Source organism: Musca autumnalis, unplaced genomic scaffold (assembly GCF_047663935.1).
Source record: "Musca autumnalis isolate F117 unplaced genomic scaffold, ASM4766393v1 scaffold_3, whole genome shotgun sequence".
NCBI lineage: Eukaryota > Metazoa > Arthropoda > Insecta > Diptera > Muscidae > Musca > Musca autumnalis.
In genome coordinates this window covers 5,494,123-5,510,953 of record NW_027411866.1, presented here as the reverse complement: position 1 = coordinate 5,510,953, position 16,831 = coordinate 5,494,123, and the positions used below count along the sequence as shown (strand labels likewise).

Sequence of the window (16,831 nt, the reverse complement as noted above, 5' to 3'; positions counted from 1 at the left end):
TTTAGTAATTTATTTATGGATTACATATGAAGTGTCCATTGAATAAACATTTGTCTTTAATTGCAAATTAATGAAAACTAAAAAAATATGGCGCACTTGGTGTGCGTTTGTGCGTTCTTAAATAACCCAAAATGTAGCCCCGAGTGCGTAAACAATCTATCGGATTCGTTGCCCGGTAGTCTTGATATTACAAATCATTTAACGATTAGATTAAATGAAACGTGTGATGAAAGAGCTTTGGTCTATCGGAGTATTGAAATGTGTTAACACTGACCAATTATCAGACAGTTATATTTTGGTATTGGCAGTGACAAGTAGAAATAGTAGTAGAGTTAAGTTATACGGAAGCGGTTGCTAATTTTAAAAGTAAAAATGTTGATTAGGTCTGCAGTTATTTTGGGATTAACTATCCTCATACAGTTATCAACACAGGTAGACACCGACCGAACACAATAATAATGAAATGGAAAAGTTTTGCAAAAATAGAAAACCGTTTGTTTTGGTTACTCAACTGTTTGGACTTTTGGCAAACAACACCTCATTGATGGTGTATGCCTGATAAGCCGGCACATGTTTGCAAATTGAAATTATTTTATTATTGTTTTGATAATTGTTTTCATAGGCAAGTCTACCCTCGGATTTATACTATAATGCAGGAGTGGTAGAATTTCGTACCGGTGTCGCTTTAACCTCATCTGGCAGGCTGAATGATAATTTAAATGGTTATTTGGATATTTTGAACACTGCTGAAGCTGGCGATTTAGATATTGTGGCATTTCCCGAAGGCACTTTAAACAGCAACGATCAAGCCACGTTTGTACCAGATCCCACCAAGGGTCTTATTGCGCCATGTGATGATGAAGAGAATACCTATCATGACCTTCTCAAACAATTATCGTGTGCGGCACGTAAACATTCACTTTATTTGGTAATAAATCTAACCGAAAAGGAATTATGCTCAAGCGTTCCCGAGGATCCCCGACCTTGTGCCAGTAATGACCTAAATGTTTACAACACAAATGTGGTATTCGATCGCCAGGGTCAAGTCATATCTCGTTATCGCAAAGTCCATTTGTATGGCGAAAATAAAAATTCGACTTTGGTGCCGGAGTTTGGTTGGTTCGATACCGATTTTGGTGTACGTTTTGGCCATTTTGTATGTTTTGATATTTTGTTCTACACACCCGCCCAAGAAATGGCCGATAAATATGGAATTAAGGATTTTGTATTCACTACCATGTGGTTTTCGCAGCTACCTTTCTTAACCGGTAAGTACAAAAGTTAACAACAACAATGCACTACCTTACTATCTGTCTACACTACTAGACAGATAGTTAAACACAAGTTTCTCTGATATCTGCATAAAAAATCTTATCGAAAACTAAGAAATATAATCAATATGGTCTATTTGCGGTCAGGCAATGGCGCGTGTGAACGATAAGCTAGCTACGTAGGTATGTGACTAGTCATCGGGACATATTTTAAACGAGAAATGCACATGGGGTGATAGATAATAAAGATTATAGACATTGCTGTGAATAATAATAGTTATTTGGCTCAAAACAAGTCAAAGGTTAAGACAAACATCAAAGTTCATGCTAGACCTTATTAACCCTGCAAAATAGGTTCGCAAAAAAATCTGCACAAATTTCAGACTCGATTTTATCTGTTATGTCCATCAAGCGGCTTTTACATCTAATGACTATATTACGCCATATTGTAGTAGGCTTGTGTTTATTAAAGGGGAACACTGTTTGTTTAAAATTGTTTATTTCGTCTTCTTTATTATTTTCTATTCACAATTATTTATTGCGGGCGAGCGGGGTGTGTTTGTTCTTATGTGTGTCTCTATTCAAAAACTAGTTGTAATAACTGGTCTTAATAACCTCGTTGGTCGATCGCTATCACCAATGCCACCACACATAATAACAACAACGCTCCACTCTCTTATGTACAAGAGAGTAACATAATTATCTGAATTATCTTAGATACTAATTGCTTACAAGATAATTCTACTTACACTAGCTATCAATTAAAATAGCACTACTCTAACTGTTGGAGCAAAAGTCATTATTTATATTATTTATTTCCGTCAAAATTAATTATTATTCATTTATTTCATTATCATTTAATTTTGTATATTTCTACAATTATTTTATTTAGTTATCATTATTAATTTATTTTAATTTCGATAATTCATTTTTCTATTCAATTTATTATAATTATTATTTTATTTATCATTAACTTTTACTTCGATAATACTTATAACATTTGCTCCCTTAATTATTACATGTCCCCACATTTATTTTAAATTGTCTCAACTGGCATACCTAATTGCTTATTAATGCAGAAATTTTCTATTCCCTTTTCTGTCGCATTCTTTCAAGGCCAAATTTTGTCACAGCATAAGCTGGACTTTGATCTTTGTTTACTGCCTCTGTTAGGCTATGCGTTAGTATTGTTGTTGTTGTCGATCCACCTTATTATTTTGTTTGGGTAAATTTCTCTATTTACAATAATGCACCAATAAGTCGATGGTCAGACTAGCACGATTTCAACATGGCGACGTCAAGTTTATAGGCGAGGGGTATGAAGTAGTGAAACCAATGTACATGGTTTTCTGTGTTTGTTGTGTTGCCTCTTCTTGTTCTTCGTTGCAAGATTTTTCTTCAATTTTCTTTCATTTTTATTTTCTCAAGCAAACGTTAACAACAAAACAAACATAAATATATTTAATAAAAACATTTAATTAATGAAATAGTGAAATTTTAACTATTAATATTAATTTAATTATTAATGTTAATTATTTAGTGTTGGTTTTTAGTTTATTTAGGTTTGTTTTGTTTTTATTGGTATGAGAAACACAAACGCGAATGGTAAAATAAAGAGGACACGCAAAGATCTTAAATTTCACGTTAACGTGTGTGGACATTAACGAAATTTTAAAAGAAACTTTAACGAAATTGGTTTCATGAAACCTTGCTAGTCTGACCATCGACTAAGCGACAACGTAGCCAAAGCATAGCGTAAGCAGAGACAGTAAATAAGATAAATGCTGCCTTGTTATGTGGACAATTAAAAATCAATTTTTTAGTCTTGTTATGATTCTCTGCCTTTCTGCAATAATTCGTTTTGTTAAATTCTGCCGTGCTGCTATAAACAAACATTAACCCAGTTCACAGAAACTAAACTAAATCGCGATTAACGAACATCTGTTTACACCTATATTAAGTGTTTTATATTATAATTAATTATTTAAGTGTCCCATCGGGAGCAGAAATATTTGCAAATTATATTTATTTATAATTTCTGTTTAAATAAAGTTGCCCCAGTGACATTATATATTATTTTAAAAGAAACTTTACTGTGTTTTATTTCGCTCTGGCTCAAGCAGCCATTCTCATACACTAACTATTAATACTACAATAGGTGTGTACGATAACTTTCCCAGCAATAATTACTCAGTCAGTTCCAGCAACCTCTCTCAGTGAATTTTACTCTCTCAAGCAAGAAAAATTGCAGAAAGTTATCGAACAGCATTTTGCAAAAACTTGCAAGAAAGTCAGCTGTTTCCGAAAATGTATGAAATTTGTTTTTGTTTCTTTTGATATTTTAAACCAAACGGAACAAAAACATAAATTTTAAAATTGCACTTTACTTATTTAATGCTTTAATCCTATCCACAACGCTTTAGAATCTAAAAAAATGTGCAATCGTGAAATTTTCTTGGTCGAAAATGTTAACATTTCGATTTGTTTACATTGAACATGTGATTAAAAGTCAGCTGATCAGACTTGCAAATTTTTGCGGGACAAATTTTCCCAGCAAAAATTTGCAAGTTCTCAGTCACAAAACTCTCCAAAAATCTCTCCAAACTCGCTCTCTTTTGCTGGATAATTTTGTTATCGAACAGCATTCAGCAATAATTTGTACGAATTTGTACAAATTATTGGGTTATCGTACACACCTAATATGTTTTTCACATGTATGGCATCAGCTGGTCTGTATATTAGTATATACCATCGCACAATAATACAGGTACAGCGGCAAAAACAGCTGGTTATCACACCAGTTGTCAAAATTCATTATTGTGCATAAAAACACATACAAAATGTAAACAAGCAATTCACAATGATACATTAATGTGACCAAATTTGACGTTTGGTATGATTTGATGTAACAACTTCTTATTCCACCATGGTATATACCCAAACAACATACATGTAAAAACATATGGTGTAATATAGCTATTACATATTTTATAAAACATGCGTCATTTAAGCTGTCAATTCCATAGAATATCTGTTAAATATACGACATAAATTCCCAAAACACCTGTTTTAAATGCAAGTGTGAAATGCGTTTCAGTCGTTTATTACCATAGCAGCCAAACAGATTTATGTGCTCTTCTACTGAAAACGTCCTTGGAAGAAGTTTATTTATGCAATGGAACTGACATTTTTAATCTATGTGTTATTCTATCTGCACATCAAAGTGTTATTTTTCATTCGTTTTCCGTTGTTTCTGTTAGTCCCGGGCCACACTAGAGTAATTTAAATGAAATTTTGCATTTTCTGAGAAAACCACATAATTTCAAAAAACTATTGCACACGCTTTCATGTGTTCTGCAATTTTGCTTTGTTGCAATACTCGTATGAAACAAACGGCCCGTTCTATTTTGTTTTTTTTTTTTGATATTTGATATTTATTTATTTGATATTCCTGCACAACAAGATAAAAATCTTATAAATTAAAGTACAGGAATTATTGTAGTAGATACATATCCTTCTTAAAAAATAATTTACGGGATAACAGTTATATAATAAAAAACACAATACAAGATTAATATTAATACTAAATAATGGGTTTTAACACTAAAGCTAAACAAGAACAAGTAAGAACGGCGTTAAGTTCGGCCGGGCCGAACTTGTTATACCCTCCACCACCAGTTGTATTGAAGTAAAATGGAATAATTAGAATAACTAGAATGGAATAATTAGAAGATTTAATACTAAATTTCAGCAACTTCGGTAAAACAATGTGAGGCACCATTTTATGGGGGCTATTTCAAAACGTCGATCTATACCGACAAATTTCTGACGGAAAGTTTTTAGGCTCAAAGAAGACTAAATACCAAATTTCCTATATTTCGGTAAGAGAATGTGGCTAAAACTAAAAAATACCGAAAATCAAAAAGTAAGCTTCTATGGGGATATAGGAAGACGTGGACCTATACTGATAATACTCTTCTGGAATATTTTATAACTCTTGGAAGACGAAATAACGAATTTCAGCCATTTCTGTTGGATATTGACGTCACAATCTTCAATATTACGAAAATCCGGAGGTACCGTTCTATGGGGGATATATCGAAACGTGGACCTATACCGACGAAATTTAGTCAGAAATGGGGCAATATGAAAGTGTGGACCTGTACAGACATATTTCTGGCGAACAGTTTTATATCACATTGAAGACTAAATACCAAATGAGGCCACAACGTTCAAAATACCGAAAATCGGGAGGAACCGTTCTATGGGGGCTATATGAAGGCATGGACTGACACCGACAAAGTTCTAGGGGAAATTTTATACCACCAACGTAGACTAAGTACCAAATTTCAGTCATTTCGGTGTGATAATGAAGCAAAAACCTTCAAAATGCCGAAAATCGGGAGGTACCGTTCTATGGGGGCTATATGAAGGTGTGGACGGATACCGACAAAATTCTGGGGGACATTTTTATACCCCCAAAGAAGACTACATACCAAATTTCAGCCATTTTGGTAGGATAATGAAGCTAAAACCTTAAAAATACCGAAAATCGGGAGGTACCGTTATATGGGCGCTATATGAAGGTGTGGACCGATACCGACAAAATTCTGGGGGAAAGTTTTGTACCCCTAAAGAAGACTACGTACCAAATTTCAGCCATTTTGGTAGGATAATGAAGCTAAAACCTTAAAAATACCGAAAATCGGGAGGTACCGTTCTATGGGGGCTATATGAAGGTGTGGACCGATACCGACAAAATTCTGGGGAAAAGTTTTATACCCCTAAAGAAGACTACGTACCAAATCTCAGCCATTTTGGTAGGATAATGAAGCTAAAACCTTAAAAATACCGAAAATCGGGGGGTACCGTTCTATGGGGGCTATATCAAAACGTGGACCGATATATCCCATTTTCAATACCAACCATCCTGCAAGTAATAAAAACTTCTGTACCAAATTTTGACTCTCTATCTTTAAAATTGCGAGCTGTATCTTGATTTCAACAGACAGACAGACAAACAGACGGACGGACGGACAGACGGACATGGTCAAATCGACATAGAATTTTATGCTGATCAATAATATATATACTTTATAGGGTCTCCGACGAATATTTCGATGTGTTACAAACGGAATGACAAATTTAATTATACCCTCCATATGGTGGAGGGTATAAAAAGGAAAAAAGTGAAAAAATAAAAATAAACATAAACAATGATATAGGATTAGGTGTTAGTTTCATTGTTTCGAAAATAGTTTTGAAGTTTAATTTTAAATGTATGAACGTTGCTGATGCGTTGCAATTGATTTGGAAGAGAATTCCACAGACGAATTCGTCAATCTAAGAACGCATAATTTCACGAACTTATTTTATTGAAATCACTTCAGTGTAGACCGGGACATAACAGAGTAAAATCATGAAATTGCTGCAGTGGGGAATTCGAACTAAGAACGCCTGGTGTGGACCTGAACTAATGGCCCCGGCACATACAAAATTAAAACAGTGAAATAAAAAAGAAAATTATTTTTTTTTTGTTTCTTTTTGACATTGCTACCAGATGTACCGTTTTTCCGTTCCTTTAATTTTCTGGTAAAACTTGTCATGAGAGAGCAATTTTGACAGAGTTTTTTCTCTTTTACCTTATTTACCCTGCGTTTATACATGGCAGGACAGTTGAGTTCATGTTTTGATTGTCAAAACCCCAAAACTTGCCTGTGTGACGTAGGCGTCCAGACAACTGCAAAAACAGTTGTAGAATTAGGAATGAAAATCGTCGATTTCTTTTTGTTTTCCGTTCACATATTTTGTTTTCAACACATTTCAATTATAATCTCACTTATTTCTACAAAAAAATTTCAAAAATTTGTTAACCCGGCTGTCTGTGAAAAAATGATGGACAGCTTGGAGACAGCCGACAAATGTATGTATGTGTTAGTAAATCAGAGTTGTATGTGCAGACAGACTGTCTTGTGTAAACGTCTAGTTACCCATGGTAGAACAATAAAAGGTAACGGCAATACACAGCTGATTGAACTGGGTTGTAACGTAAGTGTCAAATTCCATACGACATTTTATATATTTATTTCTATTTCGATGTACATTAGGGATATATATGTATATATTTTGAGGAAAAAATATATCATTCCGAAAAAAACTATTTCCCAGAAAGACTTCTTCATATCAATGATATGTAACCTCCTCCAAGTCCGAACGACGAGCCGCACAATGAAACACCGCTTATAGAGGCAGTACAACGTTTGTTAATATGTGAGGTATTTTGTTAAATTTGAGAAAAAACTAAAGCCCTAATATACACGTGCTTCTTTGATTTCAAAAACAAAAGATTGAACCAGCTTCTCCTTTCTCAATGAATTTCCAGCGACCCCAAACTTTTCTGCAAGAATTCTACTTTCTGCGAGAAATTATGCATTTAGTGGAATGATGTGGAAACATTCAATTTGAAAATGTAACGAATTTTCATTCATGTTTTCCAAAATATTCAATCAAATGTGAAAAATTATTGGTTTTTTCAATTCAAATAATTTATAGACATATCGTTATTTTCGGTAGCATTCATAAGAATATATGTATATGTTCTTTGCAATAAGATCAGAAGTAAGAACAAGGTTCTCAAGTCGCTGGCCGGCAGCACTTGGGGTGCTGATAAAGAAACCTTGTTGACCACCTACAATGTAATAGGCCGGTCTGTGGTAAGCTATGCGTCGTCAGCGTGGCATGCGCGGACGACTTGAACATGCTATCGAACGTTACACCCAGTATTTCAGGGTAGTTAGTGGTCGGAATCAGTGCACCATCGAACAATATGTTCCGTGGGAGCCTCATCTCAGCCGTCCATGTGGTGAACAGCGTGGCTGTGGATTTAGCGGCGGATATTTTCATATTCCTCAGATGGAAGAACTGCACTAGGTCGGCTATGTAGACATATCACATATGTCATCGACCATAGGATCCGACGCCAAGATCGTGCAATCATCCGCATACATCACGATCTCTATGCCGTCTGGAGGGTGTGGAATTTCAGAAAGGTAGATGTTAAACAGTTCCGGAGATATCACCCCTCCTTGGGGAACTCCCTGTTTCACTCTACGGGTTTTGGACTTCTTGTTTCTGAATTCTACAAACGACTGGCGTCCACACATATAGTTGATTACCCAACGTTTCAAACATGGCTGGAAATTAGTTTTCTCTATATCCTCGAACAGCTTGGCATGGTTGACGGTATCGAAGGCCTTCGATAGGTCAAGAGCCACCATGACTGTTCGGTCGCACGCCGGCGTTATGTACACATTAAGCAGCTCTACCTCGGCAGTACCACACTTTACTGCTACCCCCATACACTCCATGTATGGGTCACTAGAGCCAAGCTCAAGCGAGATAGGTATGTACTGGGCAGACTGGAAGGCATGTTCTCCTACTCCGCTTCTTGTGCGATCCTTCCGCAAAACGTTGTAACCATCACAACGTAAGCTACAGGTGGCTTTGTTTCCTGGATCGCGGCGACCATGATGTTTTTCCGACTCATAAAGTCCACAATTTCACTGACCTTATTGCGGAGACCGTTGCAATTGAATTGCAGGAATGATGCATTTTCGGGCCGTTGAACAACAACATGTGGTGTTAGATGCTCGCCCAGCAGGCGTGTCGTATTCGGACGACGACGAAGAGTCAGACGACGACGACGTAGAAGATGCACTGGGAGATGTGCTGACGCAGCAAGCAGCAACATACCAGTCGCTGTAATCCCGGGTGCTACTAAGGCCAGAGCATCCACGAAAATGCACCCATTCCATACATCCATTACATCTCACCATTGTTGACATGTGGTGGATGCGGATCTGGCAAACGGAACAGATCCATACTGGCCCGGGGTTCATTTCTATCCCGGCACGGACCAGAAGTGCTCGGAGCAGGCATTCCGGGATAAAGTGCCGCTCCCATGGTGAAAAAAATACACGAACACAAACACATAATTGTTGAGGTGACGGCCCCTGGTCGAAGATTCCTCCGAGTCAATTCGGTGCATTGAACCGGCCGTCGCGGGATTGTGTGTTGTATTTGTTGTAGTATTTACTTTATTAACCATTAAAACGTAAAGGAACAAAGCTGTTGTAACTCGGCACTAAACGGAACGTATGTGCCGTGATTTAAGGAAATTAAGAATAGATTAATTAATTATTTTAATAATGGATAATTGTCAATTTGCTAATATTGTCACAATTGAAGTAAAAACTCTCATTGAAACTGTGACATCATAATTGCCACATTATCTTATTTTCTTTCTCTCACTTAACTTCCTAAAGTATGCTGGAATTACCTTATATTCACTTCTCAGTTATGAGACAGAGTTGTAATTTTTTATTATTTTTAATTTCAGCCGTTCAAATCCATCAAGCCTGGTCTTACGGCAATGATGTAAATTTCCTTGCAGCTGGTGCCTCAAATCCTTCGGTTGGTAGTACAGGTTCAGGTATTTATAATGGACGCAATGGCATTATAGTGGCTAAAATGAATACAGGTTTGGGAGAACGTAAACTCTACACCGCAAAAGTGCCCAAATATGAAACACAGAGACATCGTCAGAAGAGATCGGTTGCACCAGGTGCAATAACACCTCGCCTCACCAAACCTGATATCTACCTAAAACGGGATTATCTACAAAGTTATGAAAGTGTTTTGATCGATTTATCCCAGGGCACTAGTCTGAAACAAGATCTTTGCTTTAGCAAAACTTCATTTTGTTGTGCTTTTGATTTGAAATGGCAACCTGTGGCATTGACTGAGAATTCCACGCATTACCATTATCGTTTGGGTGTCTATGATGGTATACGCAACGAAGTGGCTGCCGAAATAAATTATTTAAAAAATTGTGCCCTATTCTCTTGTATCGGGGAGGATATTATGGATTGTGGTAAAATATTTGATTTCGATACCGATGTGGTATTTGAAAATGTTACCATTACGGGTACTTACCCCAAGAGTGATGGTTTTCTATTGATGCCAAATAGTTTAAGGGCGGCTGATGTTATGCCTGTTCCAGTGGGTCAATTTGAATGGTCCGAGGTGGAGACCAAAGAGTAAGTTTTGAGAAGATTTTTATTAAGGAATTGTTTTTTTAAATAACTTATTTCTTCCTTGAACTGTAGCAATCAAATCCAGGTCCGTTATTCATTGAACACCACCACGAGTAACCTTTTGGCCTTTTCCATTTATGGCAATTATTATGACACATATGCGGAGAATAAAGGTGACGGAGCTGCTTCGATAGGTATTTCGTTATTATGCGGTCTTGTGATGTTTCTATTAAATCTAGTTTTATAAGTTTTATTTTTAAGCCAATGTTTTAAGGAATAAGAAAAGAAAGAGAATAAAGAAGAAAAATCCAAAAGAAAATCAAGGTGGTTATGAATGTAAACTCTGTGTGAGTTTTGTTTCTTTGCCGTTTCAGTATTATGGAGAAAGTGAGGAAACACACAGGAAGTTGTTATACATGATTGGGCCCAATATTAAAAAGAACGTGGGAAAATAAGCATTTTCTCCCTAAGAAGACTTAAAAGTGTACTTACATCAATGGAAGGAAGCCTTTTCAGGTTCCTCTAGTAATAGAATCCTTTTGAGAGGCCAAAGTTATATAAACTTTTATACCTTCTAAAAGTAGCAGTACATTGAAGTTTTTAGTAGGTTCTCTAGCCACTGAAGATATCTAGGAGGTCTCTCATCCAGGGCAGATCTTTAAGAAATCTACCATCTATAATCCATAGAAAATTATCTAAATTTTATCTATTTGCCTGTTCCAGTAGTTTATTAATGGTGAACGACTGCAATATAAACTATCTCTGTTGGATAACTTCGCAATTAAAAAGTATTTGCAAAAACTTTGTCTCTCCACTCGCTCTCTTGTAGTGTAAAATTATGGAACAGCATTTTGTGAATGTCTGTACACATTTTGGAGTTATCGTCTGTTCGATAACTATTTTTTGAGTGCAGGTTAGGTTAGGGGATGTGCAGCCACTAACTTGTGACTGCGTCACTCGGAGACCTTCCGGTCCATTGTGATCATCCAGTAGAAAAAAGAGGAAAAAAAGCTGCAAAAAAAAGAGGAGGTGGAAAAGAGAGGATAAGGGGAAGAAATAAAAAGAGGAAGTTGTTAGAAAAGTAGAGAATGAATAAATTACAAGAAAGTTCAATAGGGGAGGAATAGTTTTAGAGAAGGAAGAAAGATATATTTTTAATGGTAGGCAGTATAGTTGAAGCATAATTTACGCGTTCAGGTTGCGTTGTCCCAGCCACTTCAGATTTTTGATGATGTTGTAGATCACAGCATTGCTGGACAACGACACAGGATGTGCTCGATCGTCTCTAACTCATCCTCACAGAGTCTGCAGTAGTCAGTAACATTCTCATCCCATTTGATGGTATGGGCCCTGATGTAGCAGTGTCCAGTAATGACTCCCGTCGTTACTCTAACTTCAGCTTTACTCAGGTTCAGCAGAGAGTTCGTTCTTTTGACTGACAGAGACGGCCATATGGATCTTGCCACAATGCACCTGGGTTCATTATGCCACAATTCACTGGCTCTTTATTCAGAGAACGTTTCAATTTTTTGAAAGAAATGACAAATGGGGGGTTTGATAGAGTCAGCGATAGCTAGGTCTGTAGACTGCGATCCTCGCCTAGCTAATTCGTCTGCTCTTTCATTACCCAGATAGTCGCGGTGTCCTGGTACCCAGCACAGCCGAAAGCCGTTAGTTAGCGTTCCCAAGGCTGATCTACACTTAAGGACGACGTCGGATTCGATGTTGCAGGATTTGATGGCTTTAAGAGTCGATTGACTATCTACAAAGATAGTCACCGGTTCAAAGATTTCTGCATCCAAACTTTTCATCAATTTCGCTGCCTTCCAAATCGCGAAGATTTCAGCCTGGAAGACACTACAGTTGCTGTCTAGCCTGTAGGTGTACTCAAGAGATAGCCGTTCACAGTAGACGCCAGCCCCGGTACCTTCCTCCATATATAGTCGCTCAGTTTTCCGCGTTGGTTCACATTTATGCCTGATTCGTTCAGGATACAACCATGCCCATAGGTATAACCGCGACAGAGATCCTGTTCATGCAGCCGTAGGGCACTGCGAGTGGCCTGACACTTAATGCTGAGACTCAGTGGTTTTAAGTTCAGCATTGCGTTCAGAGCAGCCTGTGGTGTGCTCCTGGTGGCTTCAGTTATGAGAATCGAGGCAGCTCTTTGTACCTTGTCAAGCCTACCGGATGTCGATTTTTGGCGCAGTGAGTGCCACCAAACAAGAGAATCATAGGATAACATGGGTCTAACCACGGTGTTATATAAGCAGTGTACAATCGATGGGTTTAGGCCCCAACTTTTCCCAATGGAATTCTTACATGAATAAAGTGCAATCAATCCTTTCTTCGCCCTTTCCTCAGCATTCCTGTTCCATCGCAATTGACAGTCCAGGATAGTGCCAAGGTACTTTGCCTCGGGCGAGAGCTGAAGCTGCACTCCATCCAGTGTTGGTGGTACAAATACGCCGAGCTTACGCTTTCTCGTGAAAATTACCAGTTCTGTCTTGGTTGGGTTTACTCCAAGGCCATTGGCCTTAGCCCAGCGCGACAGCGTCGATAATGCTCCTTGCATAAGCTCCGAAATGGTTGACGGAAACTTACCGGAAATCAGTAGTACAACGTCGTCCGCATAGACGACAACTTTTATACTTTGATTGTCCAGATCCGTCAAAATATTGTTTATAACAAGTAGCCACAGTAGCGGTGAGAGCACCCCTCCTTGGGGGGTGCCTCTTTTTACTGTTTTCCTAATTTTTGTCTCCCCAATGCTGGAGTTTATAATTCTGCTTTCTAGCATATTATTTATCCAGCAAGTTAGAGGTTCAGGTTTTTTGGGTGCAAGTCACTACTAATATCTAACATGATTGTATTTATTTAGCCTAAAGCGGGGTACACACGATCAGTTTTGACAGTCGATTTTTCGGAATTATCGATAAGTGTCAAACTGTCCAGCAACCACAAAATATTTTGTGGTTGCCTGATGACTGACAAAAATGAACGACCACACTGGCAAGCAACCGATTATTTTAGCAAAACTGACAGTCAAAACTGATCGTGTGTATCCCGCTTAAAAGTATGCTTTAGAAAAGCTATGAAATCATCCAAATGCTATAAAGCAGCCAAGATCACCCATATACGTTAACGTGACTGCAACAACAACAACATACGTTCTCTTTATTGTCATCTGCAGTTGTTTAGCAAAGGGAGACCTGTCTCAGAGAGACTAAGAAAAAGTCTCCAAAAACGATTAGAAGAATTTGATTTCAGAGGGGGAAACTGGGGAGAATAACATAATCTTTCAGAGAGAAGCACATGGAATGCATTGGGGGATATTGCGAGCATTGATTCTCAGTTAAGATTTAGTAGTCCCCAAGCATTGAAGCTATAAGGAAGGTAACGAACGGACGAATGCGTTTTATGGAATGAAATGCATGTGTTCAAAAAAGTTTCTGTTAATGGTTGGGGTGGGGGTGCCTTGCGTTTGCTGCACCTGTTGTTGTTGTTGCTAATATGTATAATGAAGACAACTGTAAGTAATAGAACTGACCTATAGTGGCTAGTTTTGTAGTTTTATATTGTGTTGTCGTGTTAATTTATTAATAATCAATTATAGCAGTGCCAATATGTGAAGGACGACAACAAGAAGAACAATGAATTCTATACAGCCGGAGTTGTGGAATTTCGTCCCACATTAAGCGGCATGTCATCAGCTGATTTATTAGCTGAACATTTGAAAGCATATTTGGAGATAATTACATCTCCAGAAGCAGAGGATATTGATATTATGGTTTTTCCTGAAGGTTCCTTAAACAATGCCTTTCAACTGACGTATGTTCCCTCGGAAAAACAAAATGTGATACCATGCTCCAGCAATGCCAGTGAATATGCTGAATTTTTAATAAAACTTTCATGTGCGGCACGAGATGTCCACAAGTATTTGGTTATTAATTTAAGCGAAAAGGAAGATTGCCCTTCCCCGGCTGAGGATCCCAGACCTTGTGCCACAAATGGTTTGAATGTTTACAATACAAATGTGGTCTTTGACCGTGAGGGTCGTGTAATATCACGCTATCGCAAAGTCAATATTTATGTGGAGAATAAAAATACCACCCTGGAGCCAGAGTATGCAATGTTCGATACAGATTTTGGTGTGCGTTTTGGTCATTTCATATGTTTCGACATGTTGTTCTATACCCCTGCCCAGGAATTGGTTAATCGTTTTGGCATAAAAGATTTCATTTTCACCAGTCTATTCTATTCGGAGTTACCGTTTTTAACAGGTAAGCTGATGGCCATGGTGTGGTGGTGTTGTTTACTTGCTTATCAATGTTTATTTGTCTATGACTTGATTGTGTGATAATAAATTAATCTTGTTTAGCCACACAACTACAACACGGCTGGGCATGGGGTAATAATGTGAATTTATTGGCAGCTGGTGCAAGCTATCCAAAAAGTGGTACAACTGGAACGGGTATTTATGCGGGAAGCGAAGGAGCCTTAGTTACGGTAATGGTAACAAGTGGTGAAGGTGAGAGGAAATTGTATAAGGCCCAGGTGCCCAAAAAGGGGATGCACGATTTTAGCTCAACAACAGAAAAAGAAAAGGTGGAGCAACCAATTCTCCATTTACTCCAAGAGGAGAAGAAACCAAATCATAGCACGGGCCGCCACCTAGATGGTATACGTTTGCTTAAAGATCCCCAAATTCAAAATTTTGATTCACTTCTACTGGAAGCTGGAAAACACATACGCAAAAAAATCTGCGAAATTGACTTTTGCTGTGAATTTGTCGTTGACACTGTGGCCGTGGATGTGCCTAGTAATTCATCAGTTTACAAATATCGCATGGGTATGTTTAGCGGTAGTCGTACCTATGAAAAGGATCAAAGAAATGAGATAAAAGTTTGTGCTGTCTATGCCTGTCGCAATGAAGACCCCGAAAGTTGTGGAGAATTATTGGATGGAGAATTCCAAAGTGACATATATTTTAGTTATCTATTCATAGAGGGAAAATTTCCTAAGGCTCCGAAATTACTAATAATGCCCAGCACCTTGGATGCAGATTTAAATCAATTGAGCAGAGATGAGGCACAATGGAAATATTCACCACAAAAGTAAGTAGTTTGGGTTATTGTTTGGTTGGGAAAACTTTTTTTAATTTTGTTTCTTTGGTTTTTTTGACAGTGTCCACATCGATGTTGATATTTGGTTAAATGGTGAACGCCGTGATTTAATGACATTTGGAATTTATGCTAATTATTATAGCTCTGCTGTTGTTACGGAAGTCATGAATCGCCTGATGATGCTGTGTGTGGGGGCTGGAGTTTTGTACTACAAAATGTTTGAAAACATTTAAAGGCTGTGTGATATAAAAAACTTGCAATTTTTGTTGGATCTTTCAAATAGATATGGGAATATCTAAAATCTGTATAAAATAACGTTCCTATAACAATTATCCGGGGGTCAGGCACAGCAAGTTTCATGAAAGAAGACCGAAGTTTGTTTATTTACTAAGGTTTTGAGACCAAAAAACTCACATTTTCTTTTATAAAACTTGTTGCTTGTATCCCCATGTTAGTTTTAGTTTAATTAGCTACAGTAGTATGTAGAAGTATTAATTTACTTAGAAATATTTTTATTTAACAATCTATAATTGTTAGGCTATGTAAATGAGTTGTCTGAAAATTCCACTTAGTTTTTAAAGAATCATTTCTAATAAATAATGTAAATTTAAAATTTGCATGCACTCTAAGATCTCCACTTAAATATCAATTGCAATTTAAGACCTCTCCCTTCCCCCTTTTTCCCTCATAATATTCCAAAATCTATTGAGTTTAATTGCTATCAATCGTTTTTCCCTCTTTTCAATTTTAAATTTCCATCCCTATATTGTGCGTCTCTTTAATGACACACCCCTTATTAAACAATTCTCAGTCCACTATACGAGTATAACAACAATAACAACAACAAGAAACCTTTCATGGTTAAACAAAAATCACCATCATTATTGAAAAATCTCTTAATGATGACAAAATGATGCCAAATTTAAAATCTTTTTGGGTAGACAGGATTGTTGTTATATCAAAAACCAAAAGTTTTCAATAGGATACGAATGAATGACTGCTTGAATGGATGAATGGTGGTAGCAGCAGGTAAGCTAAACACACACAGCGTGTGTTGAGTTTTTTCTTCATCGTTACGTTTATGTTGTTTAGTATTTTCAGAATTTTTTACTTTAACCAAACAAAAAATTGAAAGCTGAAGAGTCCTTTTCACGAAAAACTTTAACAAGGCAGGCCATCATGGAGGGCACGCACTTGAATACACAAATATATACAACAGAGATACATACCAAAATACACACGCACAAAGAAACTTTGGGGGAGTGTTGTGGCTTCACGTTTTCTATTTAAAGACGTTTTAAAAAGGACCAAAATCCATATCTCCAACAAAGGCCCAAAT

At 37.3% G+C, this 16,831-nt stretch overlaps 2 protein-coding genes across 3 annotated transcripts; both read left to right on the top strand.

The window, feature by feature from the left end:
• Positions 1-233: 233 nt before the first annotated feature.
• On the top strand, positions 234-10,685 carry LOC141400013 (vanin-like protein 1). Its single transcript, XM_073979415.1, has 4 exons — positions 234-432; positions 623-1,268; positions 9,670-10,369; positions 10,439-10,685. The coding sequence occupies exons 1-4, from the start codon at positions 373-375 to the stop codon at positions 10,611-10,613; spliced, it is 1,581 nt and encodes a 526-aa protein (XP_073835516.1). The 5' UTR covers positions 234-372; the 3' UTR covers positions 10,614-10,685.
• A 3,034-nt stretch (positions 10,686-13,719) lies between these two features.
• Positions 13,720-16,118, top strand: LOC141397383 (vanin-like protein 2). Of its 2 annotated transcripts, none has more exons than XM_073973532.1 (4): positions 13,720-13,898; positions 13,986-14,649; positions 14,748-15,483; positions 15,554-16,118. In XM_073973532.1, exons 1-4 carry the CDS (start codon positions 13,797-13,799, stop codon positions 15,723-15,725), a joined length of 1,674 nt encoding a protein of 557 aa, XP_073829633.1. In that variant the 5' UTR covers positions 13,720-13,796; the 3' UTR covers positions 15,726-16,118. The 2 variants fall into 2 exon arrangements, with proteins under 2 accessions (XP_073829633.1, XP_073829632.1); XM_073973531.1 differs by having other exon boundaries at positions 13,729-13,898; positions 13,983-14,649.
• Positions 16,119-16,831: the final 713 nt, after the last annotated feature.